The sequence below is a fragment of the Xylaria bambusicola genome (genome assembly GCF_022495145.1).
Source record: "Xylaria bambusicola strain CBS 139988 unplaced genomic scaffold F5B22scaffold_14, whole genome shotgun sequence".
NCBI classification, from domain to species: domain Eukaryota; kingdom Fungi; phylum Ascomycota; class Sordariomycetes; order Xylariales; family Xylariaceae; genus Xylaria; species Xylaria bambusicola.
In genome coordinates, this window is record NW_025953567.1 from 201,453 (window position 1) to 222,942 (window position 21,490).

At 49.8% G+C, this 21,490-nt stretch overlaps 6 protein-coding genes across 6 annotated transcripts; 2 read left to right on the forward strand and 4 right to left on the reverse strand.

The window, feature by feature from the left end:
• The first annotated feature begins 5,029 nt into the window (after positions 1-5,029).
• Positions 5,030-5,923, forward strand: F5B22DRAFT_85205 (uncharacterized protein). Its single transcript, XM_047980626.1, has 2 exons — positions 5,030-5,265; positions 5,315-5,923. The coding sequence occupies exons 1-2, from the start codon at positions 5,191-5,193 to the stop codon at positions 5,849-5,851; spliced, it is 612 nt and encodes a 203-aa protein (XP_047832053.1). The 5' UTR covers positions 5,030-5,190; the 3' UTR covers positions 5,852-5,923.
• A 595-nt stretch (positions 5,924-6,518) lies between these two features.
• On the reverse strand, positions 6,519-8,190 carry F5B22DRAFT_654279 (uncharacterized protein; the record flags this gene model as incomplete). Its single annotated transcript, XM_047979790.1, has 7 exons — positions 7,952-8,190; positions 7,627-7,872; positions 7,469-7,542; positions 7,255-7,353; positions 6,827-7,161; positions 6,673-6,729; positions 6,519-6,580 (listed from the first exon to the last, which is right to left on the reverse strand). The coding sequence occupies exons 1-7, from the start codon at positions 8,111-8,113 to the stop codon at positions 6,519-6,521; spliced, it is 1,035 nt and encodes a 344-aa protein (XP_047832054.1). The 5' UTR covers positions 8,114-8,190.
• A 3,149-nt stretch (positions 8,191-11,339) lies between these two features.
• F5B22DRAFT_601159 (glycoside hydrolase family 74 protein) lies at positions 11,340-14,678 on the forward strand. Its single transcript, XM_047974587.1, has 6 exons — positions 11,340-11,926; positions 11,982-12,396; positions 12,452-12,823; positions 12,899-14,182; positions 14,256-14,264; positions 14,368-14,678. The coding sequence occupies exons 1-6, from the start codon at positions 11,604-11,606 to the stop codon at positions 14,458-14,460; spliced, it is 2,496 nt and encodes an 831-aa protein (XP_047832055.1). The 5' UTR covers positions 11,340-11,603; the 3' UTR covers positions 14,461-14,678.
• Positions 14,679-14,820: 142 nt separating this feature from the next.
• F5B22DRAFT_635466 (alpha-ketoglutarate-dependent 2,4-dichlorophenoxyacetate dioxygenase) lies at positions 14,821-16,124 on the reverse strand (the record flags this gene model as incomplete). Its single annotated transcript, XM_047977147.1, has 2 exons — positions 14,821-15,807; positions 15,981-16,124. 2 exons carry the CDS (start codon positions 16,122-16,124, stop codon positions 14,821-14,823), a joined length of 1,131 nt encoding a protein of 376 aa, XP_047832056.1.
• Positions 16,125-16,361: 237 nt separating this feature from the next.
• F5B22DRAFT_85391 (uncharacterized protein) lies at positions 16,362-18,250 on the reverse strand. Its single transcript, XM_047980629.1, has one exon. The coding sequence runs from the start codon at positions 17,757-17,759 to the stop codon at positions 17,073-17,075; it is 687 nt and encodes a 228-aa protein (XP_047832057.1). The 5' UTR covers positions 17,760-18,250; the 3' UTR covers positions 16,362-17,072.
• Positions 18,251-18,955: 705 nt separating this feature from the next.
• F5B22DRAFT_635467 (glycolipid 2-alpha-mannosyltransferase-domain-containing protein) lies at positions 18,956-20,464 on the reverse strand (the record flags this gene model as incomplete). The annotated part of the gene is made up of 2 exons (XM_047977148.1): positions 18,956-19,846; positions 19,901-20,464. The coding sequence occupies 2 exons, from the start codon at positions 20,462-20,464 to the stop codon at positions 18,956-18,958; spliced, it is 1,455 nt and encodes a 484-aa protein (XP_047832058.1).
• Positions 20,465-21,490: the final 1,026 nt, after the last annotated feature.

Sequence of the window (21,490 nt, forward strand, 5' to 3'; positions counted from 1 at the left end):
CTTCTAGCTCGACCTCACAATCCGACATTGACTCCCTGCGTGCGCGTATCGCGTCTCTCGAAACCTCGAACCGGGAATCTCTCGCAATCATCGACACCAAAAATGCAACGAGTGAAGCGCTGTCCCAAGAATTGCAGGCTCAACACCAAAAAACACTGGAGCTCAACCGCGAAGTTACGGCGTTACAGCAAGCCGTTCAGACTGCTAATGCGGCAGCCAGCTCGTCTAAAATTCGAGAGCAAGGCTTACAGCGGCAGCTGGAGGCAGCCAGGCGCGATATTGAATGGACCGATCAAGAGCTGAAGAAAGTGAGCGCCGACGCCCTCAACTACCGGAAAGAGAAGGGCGCGCGCATTGCCGAACTCCAGCGTCAGAATGACGATGCTGCATCTATGGTCGATTCGCTCAAGCGTGGCGAGCAGCAGCTACGACAACGCCTTCAGGACGCCCAGAGAAAAGCTGATGACGCTCTCGCCAAGGTCCAACAGTTAGAAGAAGCTGCTGCCCGTCGAGAAGAAGACTTCCAGCAGCAGGTCGATCGACTACAACGACTTCATGAGTTGACGGAGCAGCAAAATGCAACCCAGAAGAATCGATTGCGCACTATGGAGGAGCGAGAGAGTCATGTGAAGCGAGAGTGCGAAGAAAAGGTCCAACAGATTAGTAAAGAAATAGCAAGCCTTAACATGGATAAGGAAGAACTTGCTCAAGCCAATGAATCATTACAAGCTGAGGTCGGCCGCTTAGAGGCTATGATTGCCAGTGGTTCTGGAGGTTCGCCGCCTGGACAACCGGGATCTGCGCCCCAGACGCCTCGACCCTTGAACGGGTCTATATATCGCCCTAGCTCACCGTTCACAACGCCGGGATCGATGCGCAAGTCAATATCTACTACGCAGGCCTTGGACGAGTATTACAAAGTGAAAGGGCAACTAAACGTTGAGAAGCAACGGGCCAACAATCTTGCCAAGGATCTCGAGGATGTGCTTGAACAATTGCAGGCCAAGGCACCTGAACTTGAGGAATTGTATGCCGAAAATGAGCGTCTCCAGTCCGAAATTCAAAATATGTCACACCTCTCTGACGAAAGTTTCCGTGAGCGTGACACAGCTAAGAAGGCAGCGCGGAAAGCGGAAAGCGCTGCCTCACAAGCTCAGGCTGAAATCGCCATTTTACGGAACCAACTCAGAGATCTCGGTGCCCAAATTCAAATGCTTTTATTCAATATGCATTGCCAAGAGAAGGGTCTTGATGAGCTATCAATCGAGGAAACTTTACATTTCCAAAAGCTGGAAAGAGGCCAGGTTGAGGGTAATGCGGATAACATCAATGGCATGATTCTTCAACGTCTGGTCGTGTTCAAAGATATCCAGGAGCTTCAAGAAAAGAACGAGAAGCTTCTCCAAGTCACGCATGAACTTGGTCAGAATATGGAAAGTGAGGAGGCGATCGCTGCTAAGAATCAAGCTGTCGAGGATCATAAAGAGCGCATCCGACTTCAAGAAGAGTTAGAAGTGTTCAGAGATACCCTGAGAGGCTTCAAGATAAAGACCGAGAGTATCACTAAAGAAAGAGATATGTTCCGCCGCATAGTTGAATCCCGTGCGTCGGCAGATGAGATGGCATCTGCGCTAGGCCATCCTGCACGAGACGGTGTTCTCACTAGCATTGAACAAAACCTCCCTGCTGATGGTGATTATCCAACTCTACTCGAGGATATCCGGAAGGAGTTTGAGGATTACCGCAAGGAACAAACCACTGACCGAAAGACGCTGAAGGAGCAGATTGAGAAACTATCAGCAGACCGAACCAGGTTACAAAGTGAGGTATCCAGGATAACTAGCCAGCTATCGCTCGCATCAGAACGGTTTGATATGCTTAAGTCTAACTATGCTGCTCTCGACAACGAAAACAAAGAGCTGCAAAAGAGAAATAACTCCCTGTCCGAGTCTGCTGCAAAGCAGGACATCAGAACACAGAATGTGGCCGAGGAACTTGTTGAAGCTAGGGCCATGGTCGAGAGCATGCGCAGTGAGAATGCAAATCTACGGGCTGAGAAGAACCTTTGGCAGGACATCCAGGATCGACTTAACCGGGATAACGAGAACTTGGTGCAGGAAAAATCCCGCCTGAATGGTCTGCTTGCGACACATCAGACGTTGCAAAATGAGCGAGAACTCGCTGATGGTGAAACGAAACGTCGTCTTCAAGCCACTATCGACAACTTAGAAGCAGACGTGGCTAGCACGAAGCGGAAACTGGCCGAAGAGGTTGAGGAGGCTAAGAAAGCACAGCTCCGAAAAGAATTCGACGCCCAACAATCACAGAAACGAATCGACGAACTCACTACTAACCTTGGTCAAATTCGTGAAGAGCTAGTGGCGGTAAAGACAAGTAGAGATCATCTGCAGAGTAGAGTTGATGAGTTGACGATTCAACTACGTAGCGCAGACGAACGCGCAGAACGACTTCAACCTAGGCCAACTCCGCGACCAGGCTCAATGGTCTCGATTTTCGACGAATCTGCCACGCAGCAAGACGGCGATGAACGCATCCAGGAACTAATTCACGAGGCAACAGACTTAAAACGAGATCTGGAGATGGCAAGATCCCAATTGGAGAATGCTCAAGGACAAGTTGAGAGATACAAGGAACTCAGTCAGGCTTCTGAAGAGGAACTCGAAAGATTGAACGCTGCCCAGGAGCAGTATACTCAAGAGATGGATAGCACACTATCCACCAAGGAAGCCACCATCAAGGAATTAGAGCAGCGCATAGAAGACCTATCTTCTGAGTTGAGCAGATCAAACAGTGAACTCTCTGCCCTACGTGACTCTCAGGCAGACGTTACCCGCCGATTCGAAGAAGAGAAAGGTATTCTCGAAGAAGAAGTGAAGCGACTCAAGGGTGACGAGGAGCACTATAGATCATCGTCTCAGTTCCATCAACAAGATCTTCGGGCTCAAGCCGAAATCGCGGCTAGTGCACAACAGGCATACGAAAATGAGGTTATGAAACACGGTGAAACTGCGAAGGCATTGTCCAATGTCCGAAACGAATACAATCAGCTCAAGACCTCGGTGGCAAAATACAAGGCCGAAGCTGAGTCAGCTAAGGCTACTCTCTTGCAGAGCGAGAGTTCTTGGGATGAACGTCGACAGAAATTTGAGCAAGAGATTTCGGAGATTCGTAGCCGTTGGGAGGATGCAAATGCGCAAAATAAGCTTTTGCACCAGCAGCTCGAGAATGTAACTGCACAAATCTCAGCGCTGCAGCAGAGCCGCGCTTCAAGCGACGAGTCACTTGAGACAATATCAGCCCAACCAAGTGGCGCAGATGCCGACAAATATCGAGAGCTAAGCAACTATCTTCGAAGTGAGAAGGAAATTCTCGAGGTACAATATGACCTCAAGGTACAAGATGCCAAGAGACTACAGCAGCAATTGGAATATACTCAATCTCAGCTTGACGACGCCAGGCTCAAGCTTGAGCAAGAACGTAGCTCTCACGGAGACAACGATCGAAACACGATGGCTCATAAAGATCTTATGAGCAAGCTAGAAGAACTGAACTTGTTCCGTGAAAGCAATGCTGCTTTGCGAACTGAAGCGCGCCAAGCTCAGGCACAGCTGACAGAAAGGATCGCTAGGATCACGGAGCTAGAGTCAACCATCCAGCCACTGGAAGCTCAAATCGAGGAGCTCCAGAGTCAGCAAACATTCAAAGAGGCTGAGATGAAGCAGTTACAAGAAGATCGTGACCGTTGGCAGAAACGCACTGAGGATATTTTATCAAAACATGGCCGGGCTGATCCAGCCGAGGTCGAAGAATTGAAGCAGAAGGTTGCCAGTCTCGAAAGTGAACGTAGTGTGTTACAAGAAGCCGAGGGTCCACTCCGAGAGAAGATTACAGAACTAGAGAACTCAATAGCCACGAAGGAAGCCGAATGGGCAATAACCCGTGAAAGATTAATCAACTCTGCCAAAGAACGATCCCGACAGCTTACAACAGCTAAGAATCAGGTAGTGGCCGAGAAAGAGCAGGTTCAACAGAAATTTGAAGAAGCTGCTAGTGAGCTTGCCAGCACCAAGGAAGAACTGGAAACGTTTAAGAAGGCCAAATCCGAGCTGGAGGAACATGTCTTAGAGTTTAAGCGACAAGTCGAATCATTACGGGCCGAGTCTCAGAAGGCGGCTACTCCTGCCACCCCCGCACCATCCTCAGAGCCTCAAGAGTCGCAGGATGCCTTGTCTAAACTTCAAGGCCAGCTTCTTGCGGCACTATCAGAAATAGAGCAGATCACGTCACAAAAGGTCAGGATTGAGCTAGAGCTTCAAAGCACCCGCGATCAGTTGAGTTCAGTTACTGCCGAAAAAGAACAAGATGTTGCTGAAGCTCATACGCAAACTAACGGTGACTCGGCAATGGAAAATGATGCTTCGACACACCAGAATGGCTCAACTGAAAACACAGTAGGAACTCAGCCATTGTCAGATGACGAGCGCAAGAAGCTTGAAGAGCAAATCGCTGCCGCGGAAGCTCGGGCTGCCGAGTGGGAAGCGAAGGCCAGAGAGCTTGAGCAAAATCAAGATACTATTGTTAAGCACCGAAGTGACAAGATGAAGGAAGCACTCAATAAGCGTCTCAGTGAATTCAAAGCATCCATGGAGAGCGAACGAGCTCAGCTCCAGCAAGACAAGGAGAGACTGGATGCTGACTTTAAGTTACGTATGGAGCAAGAAAGAAAAATCTGGGAAACGGAACAAGCCAGCCTACAGAACGACGTAAAGCCACCCAGCACACCCCAACAACCGAAGCCAGAGGCACCAGTCTCCACACCCAACACTTCTGCTCCGGATATCAATAATCTTGGTGACCAGGAAATTCGCGAGCTAGTTTCTAAGAATGCTACTATTCGAAGCATTGTACAGAACAATATTAAGAACAAGCTCGCGGCTGAGGCCAAGAAGATGAAGGAAGAGTACGAAGCATCTACCAAGGCGGAGTGGGAACTGAAGATTCTTCAAGCGAAAGATTCAGCTCAACAACTCGCTACGTCCAAGATGAACCTCAAGTTGAATATGACGGAAAATCGGGCTCGAATGGCAAATGCCAAGATTGAGGTAGTCGAAACTGCAGCGACGGAAACGCCTCAACGGCCTGTTGGGGAGGTATGGGAGATTGCTAAAAATGCAAAACCACCACCGATGCCCCCTAAGCAAACAGCCCCCTCGGCGACACCCACGAGTTCCAATGCCACCACAGGTATGTTCTTTTGTTCAACTATGATAGCCTAAGCTAATTAGCAAACCAGCGCCAACGAACCAGTCCACGCCATCCAAACCCGCTCCCCAGGAAGCCAAGCCTACACCACCCACGACCATCCCCCCCAAACCCGCAGCTCCTTTTATTCCTCAACCAGCAGTCATCAACCCATTCGCCACTGCTGCACAAGATCAGATGCCAGCAGCTAATCCATTTGCACCATCCAGTCTACCAACGCCTCAACAGACTGCATCCACAGGGATACCACAGCCTACGCAGCCGTCTGTATCACAGATTCCTAAAGCGTCTAACCTTCCCCTTCCTGGTGGGGCACGGAAACCAAGCGGCCAACAGATACCTCGTGGAGGTGCACGTGGTGGAGCAAACCAGTATCGGGGACGTGGCGGCGGCCATCAAGGACGTACAAGTCTCAACCCGTCGGTTGACAATTTTCAGCCCGGCGCAAAACGGCCTAGAGGGGACTCAGAAGTTGGCAACGGAACAAAGAGGCCACGAGGCGGTGGTCCTGCTTCATAGAACGATCGCGAACAGCGACTCTATCCATACTCATAGGTTATGTCATTAACTCGTTGTACACTAGTTCATTTGTGGCTTTGTACGGAAACAAAATATCCTTTGCTACTTTCAGAGGCGAGGTGGGGGACAAGAAAAGGAAGAGTCGAGGATACCCCTCTACAACTCGTCTTCATCAGATCTGCTGGCGTTAATGTTATATGCATAATTCTCTCTTTTGTCTGCACAGACGCAATCTTATTATTACAGATGAGCGATTTGCTGCTAGTGTATTCGGTTTGTAGGCTGTGTATTTGTACAATTCTATGGGGCCCATGTGTACTTCGCTCAGTGTTTGTTTCCACGTTTGCTTGTGATTACACGTAAGTCGTTGTGATATCATTTGTCTGACCATGGAATATTCAGTTCGATAGTTACGTTCTACCGTGAGTGGCATCTCATGAGTGTCTGATATGAATCAAATGCTAAGTGGCCGTGAAGGAGTGGGAGTGAATGCCATTATCTAGATTCTGTAACCGTACCGCAGTATTGGCGAAGTCACGCGTGAAAGACCAACGCCATGTCTGTCTTCAATCTGAAAGATCTGATATTAACGAATACCTACACTGTTCCCGGCCCCCCGCCGCTGTCTTATTCATAGCCGCCGTGGTAGGCATGTGACAGAGTGGATGGTCCCGACGTGATAACCCTACAAGTCAACCAGTGAGGTAGAATCTCGCCTAGAAAATCACCTTGCCGCTGCTATCAGTCACGGGCATCCCGCCAGGTAGCTCTCGTAGCCCTGATGATGAAGATTGGTTAGTACATGCTCGACATTGTAGAGAAAGAGGAGGGAAACAGGTGGAATGGGAAGATAAGGGATAGGTTACGTACAGCCGCTCAGGTCCTCGTTCACTGATGGCTTCTTCGTGCAAGCATTACCATTCTTGACTACGAAAATTCTGTTGTCAGCCATCATCGCCACACATGCGCGCTTACTCTCAACATGCTCGGAAGCACACCGTCGAAGCAAAAATAGGTGACTTACTAGCCTGATACGAGAGCCCATTGCACTTATCCCCATTGCAATTCGTATCCATGGCCTTCTGTAGCGCGCTTCCCTTCCATCCAAAGACGTAGTCCCCGTGGTTGCCGAACCCCGTCGCGTCCCCGTAACTCCAGACGAACGGCTGCGAGCCGTCCTCGGGCCAGTCCTTCGGGTTGTTGAAGGCCGTCGTGTCCCACACGATTTCGTAGAATAGCTGCGGGATCTTAACCGGGTGCGTGGTAGGGCAGGGAGCGCCGTTCTCGAAAGTCCCGCCTTGTGGGTATGAGACGTGGCTGCTGTGGTCTGCGCTGTCGAGGTTGACACCATCCCAGCAGCTGTTAAGTACGGGAATTATGTTAATACATCGCGAGTGATAGAAAAAGGGGGTGTATGAAGGGAAAGAAAAAGGAAGAAAAAAGGCCGCTTACGTTGGGAAGCGCAGGTTGGCCATTATCCCTGCTGGACAAGGCTTCTTGGGCATGTCGAGAGTTTCGCCTGTGCGCGTCATTGAGTTTTGGAGGCAAGTACTAGGTGTAGAAATCGTTTGTAAGCTTTGATTTTCTATGGGCATCTTCTTAACCGCTACAAAACTGCGAGAGCCAAGACGTGCGTAGTTTGTGATTTCATCAAGGGGTGACTTACTAAGTGAGTTGTCTATATTTTGCCGCCTCCTCTTGCGTTCGAATCGTCGGGTTACCGGTGATCATTCGAAAACCCTAGACACGCACACATATCGTCTTAGCATATACCTCTCAAGACCATACTAAGCCTTTCCTCCGGATCCTTCTGGTAGAACTCACGGGCTTGAACGCCGTGACCTTGGTGTTCTGGTAGCTCGGGATGTAGTAAATAGTCATGCCCCCGGTTGACTCTTCGAAGTAAACGTTGCCTTTCTGCGGCACACGTTTGTATGTGCCGTTTCGTGCGCGGAAGAAGAGGACTGCAGTCCAGTAGTTGCTGAAGTCCTCTGCGAATGTACATGTCGTGCAGGTCGCGGCGTCGGGTATGCTCAACGTCTTGGGGTCCATGGTTGCATTGAAGGTATTCTAGTATTGACATGTTAGTCAAGTGAGTCCACAGCTGCTTTCTCTATAGTAGCTGAAGTGAGAGTACGGGATGACTAACGCCCCCGATGATTTGGTGTAAATGCGGCGAGCCAACTACTCCTGGGTTAACCAACGGATCCAGACGCTCGGTCACAAGCTGGGAACAGGAGAACCGCAACAGTGCAGATCCCGGAGCGAAGAATGAGGCTAATGATAGCCCTTGGTACCATTTGAGCAACATTTTTGAGTATCACGGTGGCGATGACGGCGATGGAGATGATGCTCTCAAAATTCCAAAAGTTAATAAGAGTTGTCCAGATCGTCACGGGCTTCTTCTCCAGACGTGCGCAGTTCAAGGCCGGTTAGCCATTATATCTGTTACCTCCACAAAGCCTATTCCGGTGCCTGCGTCCTCCGAGCGTAGGTCGAAAAGTGCCGTCCGTAATCGAGGTCATATCGCATCTTTGCCGGCTGAATAGGTCCCAGCACGCAGACCAATCATTCTGATTACTCTCATCGATTTCATTACCCGCCCGCCTAACACCATTGATAGTGATTCAGAGGAAATATGTAAATAGTGAAGAAACCGAGTTAATTCGGGTTGCTACTAGTTATTGCATCTCGCAAAACCCGACTCCAAGTATCACAGTATCCTCCTATTCATGTGCATGATATCAACGGACGTTACATGACTGCGTCTTGAAAAAGGATTTAGTACGCGCCATGAATATTCAGGGGTGGACTTGTATAGCATGTCAGACTTGTTAATAAAGTACAGAGACACCAGTGGCCCAAACTTGTCGTCATCGGTATGCAAACTTTACTTCTAGGCTTTAACACCAACTTTCCAGAGGAATACGCTTTCCAATTTTATTTGAACTTGATCCACATGCTAAAGGAACCATAGCTGTTCAAGTATGCATTGTATCAACCAAATCAAGTGAAATGGTCTCCCGTTCCCGTTGCACAACCGGTCTCGCTCGTCGAAGTTCCTGGTTTTCAACCCCTAAACGTACCCGCGCCTCTCGCTGTTGATCGGCTCTCCTCGTCTGATGAACAAGCTGTCTTTGCCGTCTTCGTCGCTTGTAATTCCCTTTGATTATTCGCTAGCGAATTCTCTAGAGTTCTGGCCCGGTCCCCATTGAACTCACAGTCCCTTTCGGCCCTCGCTGCCCGTCGTTGCTGCGACAATGCGTTGCTCTTTTGCTGAAGATTACTTATTATGAGACGTCGATTCTCATCTTCGAGGGAACGGATTTTGGCACGGCTCTGATTTGCTTGGTCGTTAGCGATGTTGAGGAGGTTCATGATCCGCTTGAGCTCTTTCCGGGTTTTCTTGACCTCGCTCTGGAGCTTGAGGTTATCGTTGAATAACTCCCGGCGCGCCATGGTAGCAATGGCCTCTTCATTGTCTTGTGTCTTCTGTATATCAGCTTCTAGACGAGTGATTCGCTCTTAAAAACAGACACAATTCTCGCAATCGGAGGTTTGAACGCCACGCTCAACCAATTGCTGTTTCCATCGATATTCAAGTATGTGTTCACTGATTCTGGTCAGACTGGAAAGACTCCGACGACAGAGACCAGCTGCTAGAAGTCTGAGAGATGGGGAGAGATAGAGCAACATTATTCCAACGCATGAGGCGATAAGCACACCAGTGTATACGACGTTGCATAGTGAGTTGCACATTGTGATAGGCACTGGTCCAAACATATTGCACTGAAGTCACTAGGTTCCATTGAGCTCTGATGAGATGGAGAGAGCCGGAACGACATGGGATAGAGATGGATTGTCGCATAGGGAAAACCTAGAACAACACCATATACAACTTGGTGAGTTTTATTTCCGATAATACAACTTATTGCTTTAGACATGTCTGTGTTCAAAGGTGTGGCAAAAAGTCCTTGAGCGCCCTTTTATGCCTGTGGATATTCTGCTATTCACACTGACATGTTCCACAGCGTTAGCATAAAGAGCGGGAAGATCTAGATAACCAAAAGTCATTGACCCATGAAGTGAGCAAGGCACGAAAATTGACCTATTGATGATAGAACTCTCCGTTCAGCATCAGAATCAAATGCGTCATGGCACTTTGTCCGCTAGCATTGACCAGAAGTTTCTAATTGAAATGACACTGAGCCGAATTGCCTTTGGAAGCCTTCTGTCAAAGAACAACCTTGCACGAGACACAAGCGAAGAAGCAGGGCTAACGCGAAGCATTCTCAGTGATATGGTTATAAGCTCATTTACCATGCCTATATGTATGTAAACATGATTTTGAATTCGATTACCTTGGTACCACTATCTACTTCAACAGACAAAACTCATCACATAACATCTGTCCGGTTGTAATTGGGCAGGCTTTCATTCGGATAAAATCAGAAAAGCCTGTAATCTGCGGAATTTGTAAAGAATGAAATTTATGCATATGGAGGACTACATCGCTCTCTTATATGGAAACTCATTTCATCACGTGTAAGACTATGCATGAAGATGAGAAGCAGGGCCACTTAGATTCGTAGGCGCCTGCTTGTGCGTCTTTGATATGAGTCCAGAATCGAATTTAAGACCTTGCGCTGGAAAAAAATTTCATTATCTTTACATCGCTCAAGTAAATAGATGAGAAGTTGGTAAGTCATTATTACTTGCGCTCATGGAGTAGATGTTGTGGATTATAAGCTACATGATGCTTTTCATGTAGTAAATTATGTTCTGAAAACATGGAAAGCCATTTCTTAAAATAGCCCAATTTTATATAAGGACATTTGTGATTATACTCATCGAAACCAGCAGATTGGTGATGTAACACCATCTGGGCTCAATCCATGACGATGGAATCAAACAGGGGATATACAAAAAGGTAAAGAGTTGAGTATAATCTCAACCGCCCTTATCCTTACCACTACCACGCGACATATCCAAACCACATGTACAAGCAGCCAAATGGAAGTTGAATTGCAAGAGGAAGCTCGGCGCGCTTATTCAGCTGGGTTAGGAAGCTCATCAAATTCACGCCGATTTGCGTTGGCCAAGTTTCAGTACATCGGATGTAGCTTCTATGATAGGATATTGCAATGACAGACTGGCAGAGTTTACAGTGAAGAAAAAGCTGGGGCTCGCGTTTGAGAAAGGAGAATGTACGTGAAGACAGACTATAGGGTAGTATCCCTGTGCAAACTTGTCTGTATGCCCAAAATATTAGTGGCGAGAAAACGGCGTACCACGGGTGACCCTAGACCCTACCGGACTTTCAAATAAACACTCACAAAAAGCTTCTAAAAAGTCAAGGCCTTGACATCTTAATCGGCGCAAGTTAGGAGTGCACGGAGCTTGAGAGCATTCTGCTAAGCTGGACTGGGGACCCCGGCCCTATAGGCCAACGGAGACTCACCCGTGTTGCCCGATCGGGGTCAATACGGTGCTCACTCAAATGTTTTATTCGCGGGAAATTCTCTGAACATCCTCCACCAAACCCACCGCATCACGCAATTTGGGGGCACTAGGGATGGCATCCGGCGGCCAAGGAACTTCTACGACCGTAGAGGAAGAGACACCCCTACGCAGTGTTAAATCAGTCAATGCTGACGTCGCAATGTGGACTTAGCCTGCATTTGGCGGTTTCTTGGAAACACATATAAAGTAAACATGCCCTCTGAGGAGGCGATCAGCAACAGGCGAGTGCTGATCACCCCTGAGCCTCCAGTCATCGCAGTTAACGACAAGTCTTGGCGATGAAGCTGTTCACAATAACTGAGCTTCTCCTAGCGGTTGCAGTTCCTACTCAGGCTGCCTTTACTTGGCAGAATGTCAAAATCGGAGGTGGTGGTGGCTTCGTGCCGAGCTTCGTATTCCATCCCAACACCAAGGGCGTCGCGTACGCGCGAACGGATATTGGTGGTATCTACCGGCTCAATAGCGACGATTCCTGGACTGCTGTGACAGATAGCCTTGCCGACAATGCCAACTGGGGCAAATGGGGTGTTGATGCATTGGCGCTCGATCCTCAGGATGATACCAAAGTATATGCTGCCGTAGGCGCATACACAAATAACTGGTTGGATCCACGGCTGCATGTCCATACTGAATTAACCCGGTTAACATATCTATAGGGACCCCAACAATGGCGCCATTATTCGCAGCAGCGATCAGGGCGCGACCTGGTTGTCGACGACTCTACCCTTCAAGGTTGGCGGCAACATGCCCGGCCGCGGTATGGGCGAACGTCTTGCTGTCGACCCTGCCAACTCCAAGATTATTTATTTCGGAGCTCGCAGTGGTAATGGACTATGGAAGAGTACTGATGCCGGAGTGACATTCACCAAGGTCTCAAGTTTCACTGCCAAGGGATCATTCGTTCCCAACCCGACTGATACTACCGGCTACAACAGCGACCCGCAAGGAGTTGCATTTGTGACTTTCGACTCAACAAGCGGAACTACAAGTGGTGCTACCTCGAGAATATTTGTTGGTACGGCAGACAACACTACATCCAGTGTTTGGGTCACCGAGGATTCTGGGAGAACGGTACGCATTGTTTCATAGGCAATATCTAAGTGGATTAAAGGCTGATAAACCACAGTGGACCGCAGCCGCCGGTCAGCCCGGGACATACTTCCCACACAAGGCTGTACTGCAACCAACCCAGAAAGTCTTGTATCTCACCTACAGCGATGGCACGGGTCCGTACGATGGCACCCTAGGAGCTGTATATCGGTACAACATAACAGCCGGCACCTGGACAAATATTACACCCGTTTCAGGTAGCGATATCTATTTCGGGTTTGGCGGTATGGGCGTCGACATGCAAAGCCCTGGAACCATTGTAGTAGCCAGCTTGAACTCCTGGTGGCCCGACGCACAGATTTTTCGTTCTACAGACAGCGGTGCCACCTGGTCCAAACTCTGGGAATGGGCCAGCTATCCCGATATGAATCTGTATTACAGCCAGTCGGTGAGTTGAATGTGCTTCCAAAAGAAAAAGGAGAAAAAAAAGAAGAAAACTCAGTTCTGACTGTTACATTACAAGGCTACAAAAGCCCCATGGATTAAGGCTGGATTTTTAGATGTCGACACGAAGGATTTGGGCTGGATGATCGAATCGCTTGTCATCGACCCCCTGGATAGCGACCACTGGCTTTACTCGACGGGTCTCACCGTCTTCGGCGGACACGATCTCACCAACTGGGATTCAACTCATAACATCACGATCCAAGTGCTAGCTGATGGCATTGAGGAGTTCTCCGTGCAAGATCTCGCCTCGGCTCCCGGGGGAAGCGAGCTCCTTGTAGGAGTCGGCGACGACAGCGGCTTCACCTTTGCATCCTCCAGCGTCCTCAAGACATCTCCCCAGAAGCCATGGAATGACCCGATGTTCTCCGGGTCTGTTGGCGTCGACTACGCCGGTGCCAACGTGAAGAGTGTGGTGCGCGTGGGCGGCACAGCTGGTACGCAGCAGATGGCTTTGTCAAACGATGGCGGCGCGAGCTGGTATGCGTACGCGGGCGCCGACACGAGCATGTCAGGCGGTTCTGTCGCGTATTCAGCTGATGCTGACACTATTCTATGGTCGACTTCAGCAAATGGTGTACAGCGCTCCCAGCACTCAAGCTCTTTCTCTCGCGTATCTTCATTGCCTGCCTCTACCATCATCGCAGCCGACAAGCAGAAGAACGCATACTTTTACGCCGGATCCGCTGCTACCTTTTATGTGAGTAAGGACACAGGGACGACGTTTGCAGCTGGTGGCACTTTAACAGGCGCTACCTCCGTCCGTGATATTGCGGCGCATCCCAAGATAGCTGGCGAGGTGTGGGTTTCGACCAACGTTGGAATCTTCCGCTCCACAGACTACGGCGCCACGTTTACCAAGGTCCCAACAGCTCTCACTAACACTTACCAGATTGCGCTTGGTCTCGGGTCAGGCAGCACGTGGAACGTGTACGCGTTCGGCACGGGCTCCGCAGGTGCTCGACTTTATGCGAGTGGTGATACCGGAGCTACGTGGACTGATATCCAGGGTGCAACACAGGGCTTCGGAGCTATCGACAGCTGCAAGCTCGCTGGTAGCGGTAACACTGCTGACCAGGTATTTGTCGGTACAAACGGCCGTGGTGTCTTCTACGCATCCGGGTCCTTAAGTGGTGGCAGTGGTGGCTCGACGACTACAACTAGATCCTCGACAACTCTATCAACCACAACAAAAGCTTCAACGGCAACAACAAAGAGCACGACTACGACTAAGACGCCGACGACAACTACCACTAGTAAGACTAACACTTCAAGCACCGCGACGCCAACTGGAACTGTACTTGTAAGTGATTCTTTACAATCTTCCAACTACTCTTACAGAACTTGAAGCATCAGCTCACACCTCCTTTCTCTAGCATTACGGCGTAAGTAAAACATTACCCCGAGGAGAATATACCTTCTCCCCCATGACATCTTAGAATCCAAATTGGTAAATGCTGATATCTATGCTAACGCTTCTTTTAACAGCAATGTGGAGGACTTGGCTACAGCGGACCAAAGACGTGCGTGTCCCCCTACACATGCACCGCTCAAAATGACTACTATTTCCAGTGCTTGTGAAAAAAAGAATAGCATTGAAAATATTACTCGCCGTACTCAATCAAGATCGTATATAGCTTCAAGTATATAGTTTAGTATTAAAATTCTCCTTAAGTCGAGATTATTTCCTCAAGGGTTCATAAAGGTTTTTATAGGGGTTGCAGTGCAATCAAGAAGTAGATGAGATACTTTACTTAGCTTTCAAATAGCACTAAATAAAAGATATATTGATGAGAAATACAGCGGGCGCACGCACCCTGCCTCCTCTCACTGCCTACAGTACACCCAGTAATATCCCGATCAAGGAAAATACAACCCAAGCTGAATCAACGACCCCTTAAATACCCACCCATGAATCCTCACAACTCATCCCAACCCCTATCACCGCGGTTCTCCATTCGGACCAGTAAGAGACGAGGGAAACGCCGCACCAACAATATTAAACCCCCAAGCCGTCGGTGAATCATCATGGACCGTAGTCCGTCGTAAATCACGTATATACTTCCCCTCAAACGACCCCTCCCCGACACGATGCAGCACGGCGCGGTTATCCCAGATGACCAGGTCCCCGGGGTCGTTCCACGGCACCGATATGACGTATTTGTCCTGCGAGGCGTGGGCATTGAGCTTCTGCACGAGGGCCCAGGAATCGGGTATCTCCTTGCCGGACCCCCCGTCTTCGTCGTGCTCGATGTGGTGCAGATGCGCCCCGACGTACAGGTTCATCCGCCCGCTGGGCTCGTGGCGCTGCAGGATCCGGTGGCGCGACATTGGCAAGGGCGTCGGGTCGAGGTCCGCGAAGAACTCGGGCGACCCGAGTTTGCGCGAGTGCGCTATGGAATGCACGCCTATCAAGCCTTTCCCTGCTCCATCCCTACCTCCGTCGTCCATTTTTTCTCTTTCGTTTCCTTCCTCGTCATTATTTTTATCCGCCTTCATCCCCCCAGAGAGAATCTGAAGTAATTCCTCGCTCAACTCCTCAGCTGCAGTCCTCGAGTCCGCGAAAAGGGTATCCGCCCCGGTGCCTTTCGGCGGCAACTCCGCCGCTCGTAAGAGCGAGAACGAGGCGCGCTGCGGATTGAACGACGAGTCGGCATGGAAGAGGCCGTTGCCGCGACTCGTGTGGGCGCGCAAACTTGATGGATCCAACGGGCGCGGCGCGGTCTCCTCGCCGTCGCCGTTGTGGTTGAGGGACCCTGTAGGTTCCGTCGACACGTTGCCCGCGTCGAATAATTCGTAGAAGCCGTACCGCGGCCGGCGGCCCGGCGGCATGTATCGACGGATGGTGTCAAGCTCGCCGAAGCGCCGCGAGAAGGCCACGTGTGATTCATCCGTGAGCCCCGTGTTGCGGAATACGCAGACGCCGTACTGTGAGTGTTAGGTACGTTCGTTAACATTCTTAGCGCGAGGACGATAGCTCGTATCTCTCGAGGGCGTGAAGATAGGGGATGTTGGTGATGGATATAGTGTATTAAAAATCATCGCTGAAAAAGAAACACAGCGAGAAAGGAATTAAGAAGCCAAATTTGAAGTGTCTTTACCTTCGTCATCGCAGCCATAATCTCCGAAAACTGCTCTTCAGATACATCTTCGAAGTTCACGCCCAAGACCTCAGCCCCGAAAGTCGGATGTAGCTCCTTGATCTCGATAGTCTTGAACGTCTGTTCTTCCAGAAGACCCGGCATTTTCGCGCTACGTCCCTTTTCTTCGCTTTAATCGATATATTCCACCAATCACGAATTGATTGGATTCGTAGTGAGGGCTATACTTAGTATCGAAGATAACTAGATAACCCCTTTTCGCTGAGTTATTGTCGTAGACGTGAGGAGTTTACCTATCTTCACCACGACGGCCTGAAGCGAGCTTTCTGCAGAATAGTCCAGTTCACCATTCATCGTGTCTTTATTCAGTACATAACTACCTATACCACAAGTCATATGCATACAAGCAGCTTGGCTACGGACGAACCATGTAACTGCCGTGTGCGGGGTATGCGGCTCGATTCGGCTGAGTGAGGATACTGGACCATGGCTTGAAGATACACAAACTTAGGAGAAGTTCCCTTATTCGGATTCTAAAAGTAACCTCCAGCCGGGTATAGATATCCCGGACTGTCGATTACTTAGCTTGAATACGGAGTATTCACTGATCAGGAGGGTTGAGAGAAGTGACATGGGCAGCATAGTTTTATTTATCTTCACGACGCCCGCGTTCGTGAATAAGCCTTCTGGGAAATTTTAGTAACCCACGTATACATCACACATGCACTAATTTTAGCAGCATCATACAGTAAATTCCGGAGTAGACATGCTGTCTATGAACTAAATACGTAGATCTTCTCAATATATACACAATACGTACACACGAATAGCTCTGTCTGGAAGTATAAAAGTTGCAGGCTGGGCGGGGTGTGGTGGTACGGAAGAACGGGTGTAAAATACGCTTTCCTGGTTTCACCGTCTCATTAATTTTAGTACCCATGCCTCCATTATAGTCAGGGCTTTCGCACCAAAACTTCAAATTAGGTTATATACATCAAATAGAAGCTGCGACTTTTTGAAGCCATCAAATAATCATTATCCTACAGAGCGTCAATTTCTCGTATATACACATGTACACCGACACCACTTACCTCACAGCACAGCAGCAATTCCCAACAATCCCGCCGCAACACCAGCCGCAGCCCCCAGAATCCCGGTCTCATGCGCCGCGCCCGTTGTCTCCGTCTCCGTTGCCGTCTCCGATAATTCACCATTACCACCATCACCAGCAGTAGTAGCCGTGCTAGTATCCGCCGCCGTAATCTGCGCCAAAACCTGCGGACACGTCTGATATGCCTCGACCGTACTCACGAGCTTCGCCGCCTTCGGACACCTCGTCACCACGCTCTGGATACGATCCGAGTACTTATTATACCACTCATACCAGGTCGGCAGAAAGCTCGTGAAGGTATCCCCCACAGACCCTGTAACAGAGAATTCGCACACATCCTCCAATTCCCGCGTGCTCTGCGTCAACGCCTGCGACACGGCGCCTCCCACCAGGAGTCCCGGCGGAATCTTAGGCAGTGTGGTGACGAGGGGTAGGGCCTGGGGTATGCACGCGCGCAGGCCGAATTCAGTCGCTATCTGGTATAGTGCGGAGAGGAGATTCGGCGTCGTTTCGCGTGGCTTGATTTGTTGTTGTGTTGTCTTCGTCGGCGTTGAGTCGGGCGTCGTATCGGGCTTAGGCTCGGCGTCGGCACTGGCGCTGACAAGTGCCAGGGGACCTGATGATGCGAACAGGAGTGCCGCTGTGACGGCCGTGACGGAGAAGCGCATGACGGCGGAAAGCTTGTCTCGTCGCGTGTTTGTTAGGTAGTTGATAAATGGCTGGTCTAAACCAATTGAAGTACTAGCGAATAACAGGCTACCTATTAAAAGCGAATTGCGAACGCCTAATATGAGTACAAGAATAAATCAGCAAAAATATAGGAAGAATATTCTCCTCAGAGCCGCGCGCTCATCTTTCTTCCCTTGCGCCTGCGTTGGTCGACATGACCCCGGATTGCGGGGATGCGCGATGATATTCGACGCCGATTCCCTAAAAGGGGGCTATTATGACGTGGGGAGGAAATCCAGCATTATTGAGACGCTGGGACATCATAGGCTGAGAACCTAAGACATGGGCTGGCATGGGGTAATTAGTGAATCTGGGGTAGCTAAAGTGGGAATAGCCATGTCTCTCCCGTATTTAGCAGATTAGCATCACTTTCCTAAACAAGCTGACATACAAACGCATCCATTCTGATTTGCCGACGGCTTGGCTTTAGATGCGTAAGTACTGAGTACGAACGCCGAAACTCACCGTGCCATGAACACCGGGGCCCTCGGGGGGCAGTATCACGATATGACTCGAGGCTCAACCTCAGCTAATTGCCAGCCACAGATCATCAGCAGACATGACCTGCGAGATTCGCTCCACTAGATGCCCCCCTGTTTCGGCGGCGCATTGTATCACTCATGCTTAGGAACGCTCACATCGTTACCGCCATTCAGTAGTTCACAAGTGATACTGAAGGATGTCACCATAGTCTCTGAGAAGATTCACTAGAGTACAGCGCACCTAGCCCGGAGGAAATAGGATCGTCAATTGTGGTACCTAGGTTCATGTAAGAAATGCTAATCAAAGAACCTACGTCCTCATGAAATGATCCTGACCTTGCCCCAGCAAAAGACAACAATACACATCATAAAATCGGGCTGTTGAGTCACCATGGCAAGCACTCGCTGCCCTCTGTTCTATGCTGCTTCTTTACTGAATTCTTTAATTGAGACACCCTTCACATAGTTCATCTCAGCTGGCAAGGACTCTACGCCGGGTACCTTCAAGTCGTCCTAGGTATATGAGCTCAACTCGGAATCTTGGGGCAGGATTGGGTTTCGCAGATAACTTTGCCTACTAACAGTCAGCCTGTTTTGGATGACGATACGGAAGAGTAACGCCGCGGAGATGGGTATGCTGTTGCACTCTCCCTTCACTTTGGCTCATTGGAGTCGCTGCGCAAGAAAGGGTTGCTCTCTAGGCCGTCGAGCAGGTAGCCTCCTGAACCATCCCGACCAGCTGCAATCTCGGCTTCTGGGTCCCAGTCAGCCCTTTTCTCGAGCCATTTACCGCCAAGGTACAGCCGTATGCACGGGTGCTCCGGCTTCTGTTGTTTCGACTCAAAAGGCACGAGTTTGGCATTGTTATGATCAATGGCGCTAACCGTGCAGCCGCAGGCCAGACCGGGTATGCCTCCCTGGCGAATAACGTCTTGGGACATGGCCTCCCATCGACGGTGTTTCTTTGAGAGGCTTTCGTTAATGAATACCGCACGCGCCTGAGGTTGCTGTTGTGATTCTGGATCAGCAGTGAGTCTGACCTGATGAGGGGGGCATTGCTCGCATAGGCCGTGGGCATATCCGATGTCGCGGAAGTACCAGATGCGGCTTTTCGGGAGGAACAAGCTAACACTGAGAGTATGAATAGGAGCATCGCCAAAGCGTTCGTAGTAGAATCCTCCTGTTCTGTCAAGATGTTCAAAGTAAGCTCTATGCTCCTCGCTGCGGAAGAAAGCAAGAGATCCAACCTCAAAGTTGGAATAGAACTGGCAGTTGTTGTACTCAAGACGGTCGAAATCCCTTGTGTCATCGTCAATGGTGGGCCGCGAAATACCGTTTCCATGGAAAGGCTCTTGGAGTAACCAGTCATAGTCGGCATCTTCATGGATCATATTCTTGTTGTTCTTGATGAACATCTTCGTCCTGTCCCATAGTGAAGGAAAAGACCGTGCGTCATCAAGAATGGCCATGTTGAACCCGTACGCCATGTTGTTGTCACGCATAAAGCGAAACACATCGTAGTTAATGTTGCAGCTAAAATCAACCTGCGATAACGTCGTTAGATTGCAAGGATACAGCAGTCTCAACACCAGACTTACTCCAGGCTCGACTCTCCAGAAAAATTCGTAGAAGGCAAGACGCTTCTCTCGAGCAAATAGGCCGGCATTCCATCGACACATATGGTGATAGCTTTGAAGCCATGCCTTTCCGACCCCGATACTTCCCATGAATTGGCGACCAACGTCGAATCGAGTAGTATCAATCCAGGAAGGGACGCTCCAGTGTTCTTCGGGAATGATCTCGAAATAGCACTGCGAGTTAGTCGCGTCTCGAACTGCTGACATGAATTCACTACTAAATTCTTCATCGTTGAAGAAGATCCAGTCGTACTGATGGGTCGAGCGATTGTTGAACCGAGCTTCGAGCTGAATCATGCTGTACACCATCTCTTCGACCTCGGAATTCCGAACTAGGGCAATAAAGGCTGCTTTGGGACGTGATTCCAACAGCGATTCTTGGTACTGCTGGGGCATCCCATCTACGTCAGCAATGGTATTCTGACGCAGCCAGCGTAATGGGTCGGGTCGCGCCGAGGTTTCCGGGCCGGAGAGCTTTGCGATCGGAGGGAGGTACACGTCGATAGTGGCGGCTTCTTGGGCCATTCGTCTCGCATGGTCTCTACGAATGACCCAGGCACTACCAAACAGGATGAAGACTAGGCATAGGAGAACGAAGAATTTCCGAATTGAGAAGGGCCTATTATCGAGTCCAGTATCATTAATATAGGCAAGACTGGGGAGACGCTACTTTAATGCGGAGAAGCCGACTCACCGAACGCGGCGTGTAAGAAAAGACCAGCTGGGTCCTTGCTGCTTGGTGTGAGAGTCATCCAGTAAGGAAGTCGTAGTGCTTGCTGGGTTGGAGAAGTCGTCATCTGGAGTAGCGAGACTCATGGGCTTGACGGTAGGATCGTCGTTGCTTGAAGTTGACCATGTAGAAACGTGACCGCGATTCACACCTGGCCGATGAGCAACGTGCGCACCCGATCCCGTTGCAGTGCTCGCTGTAATAGCTGCATGACGATGGTAGGGTGCAGGCATTGCTTTCTGCCTGCAGGACTGTTGATGGCCTTGTCAGCAGCGTGGAAAGTTCATGAGGCGAGGAAAGAGAGAAGGCTGGAGAGAGGCAGTGACGGAAGTCCAAAAGGGACAAAGCTTGACACGCAAGCGAGAGAGCTGAAGGAAGAAGTACTGAAGAAACCTACATGTTCCGAGTAATGTACGGTCAGTTTGGTGTTCGGGCTTAATGCTGGGGTTGTTCAGGAAGCAATCACGATAGTTCCAACAAATATTGAGGCGGGCTCTTTGCCAAACGGAGTCTCAAGCCTCTACCAGAAACGATTGCGACGCGTGAGAAGCAGCGAGAAACGCAAGACTGAGGGGTAAAGAAAGGAACGGGCCGGTTCTATGAGCGATTGCCTAAAGAGAACCAAAGCTTGGTGAGGTGATATTGCTGATGCGGTGTGTCGTGCTGTGCGATGTGGAGGCAGCGTGAAGAGGGGGAGAGCGTTGCTATGCAGAGAGAGGTGATGTAAAATAGGTGTGTGAGGTGGAAGAGGGTGAAGTCGGGGAGGGGGGGAAAGATGTGCTGGCGGTTGATGTTGGCGATAAGGGGATATGAGAGCCTCC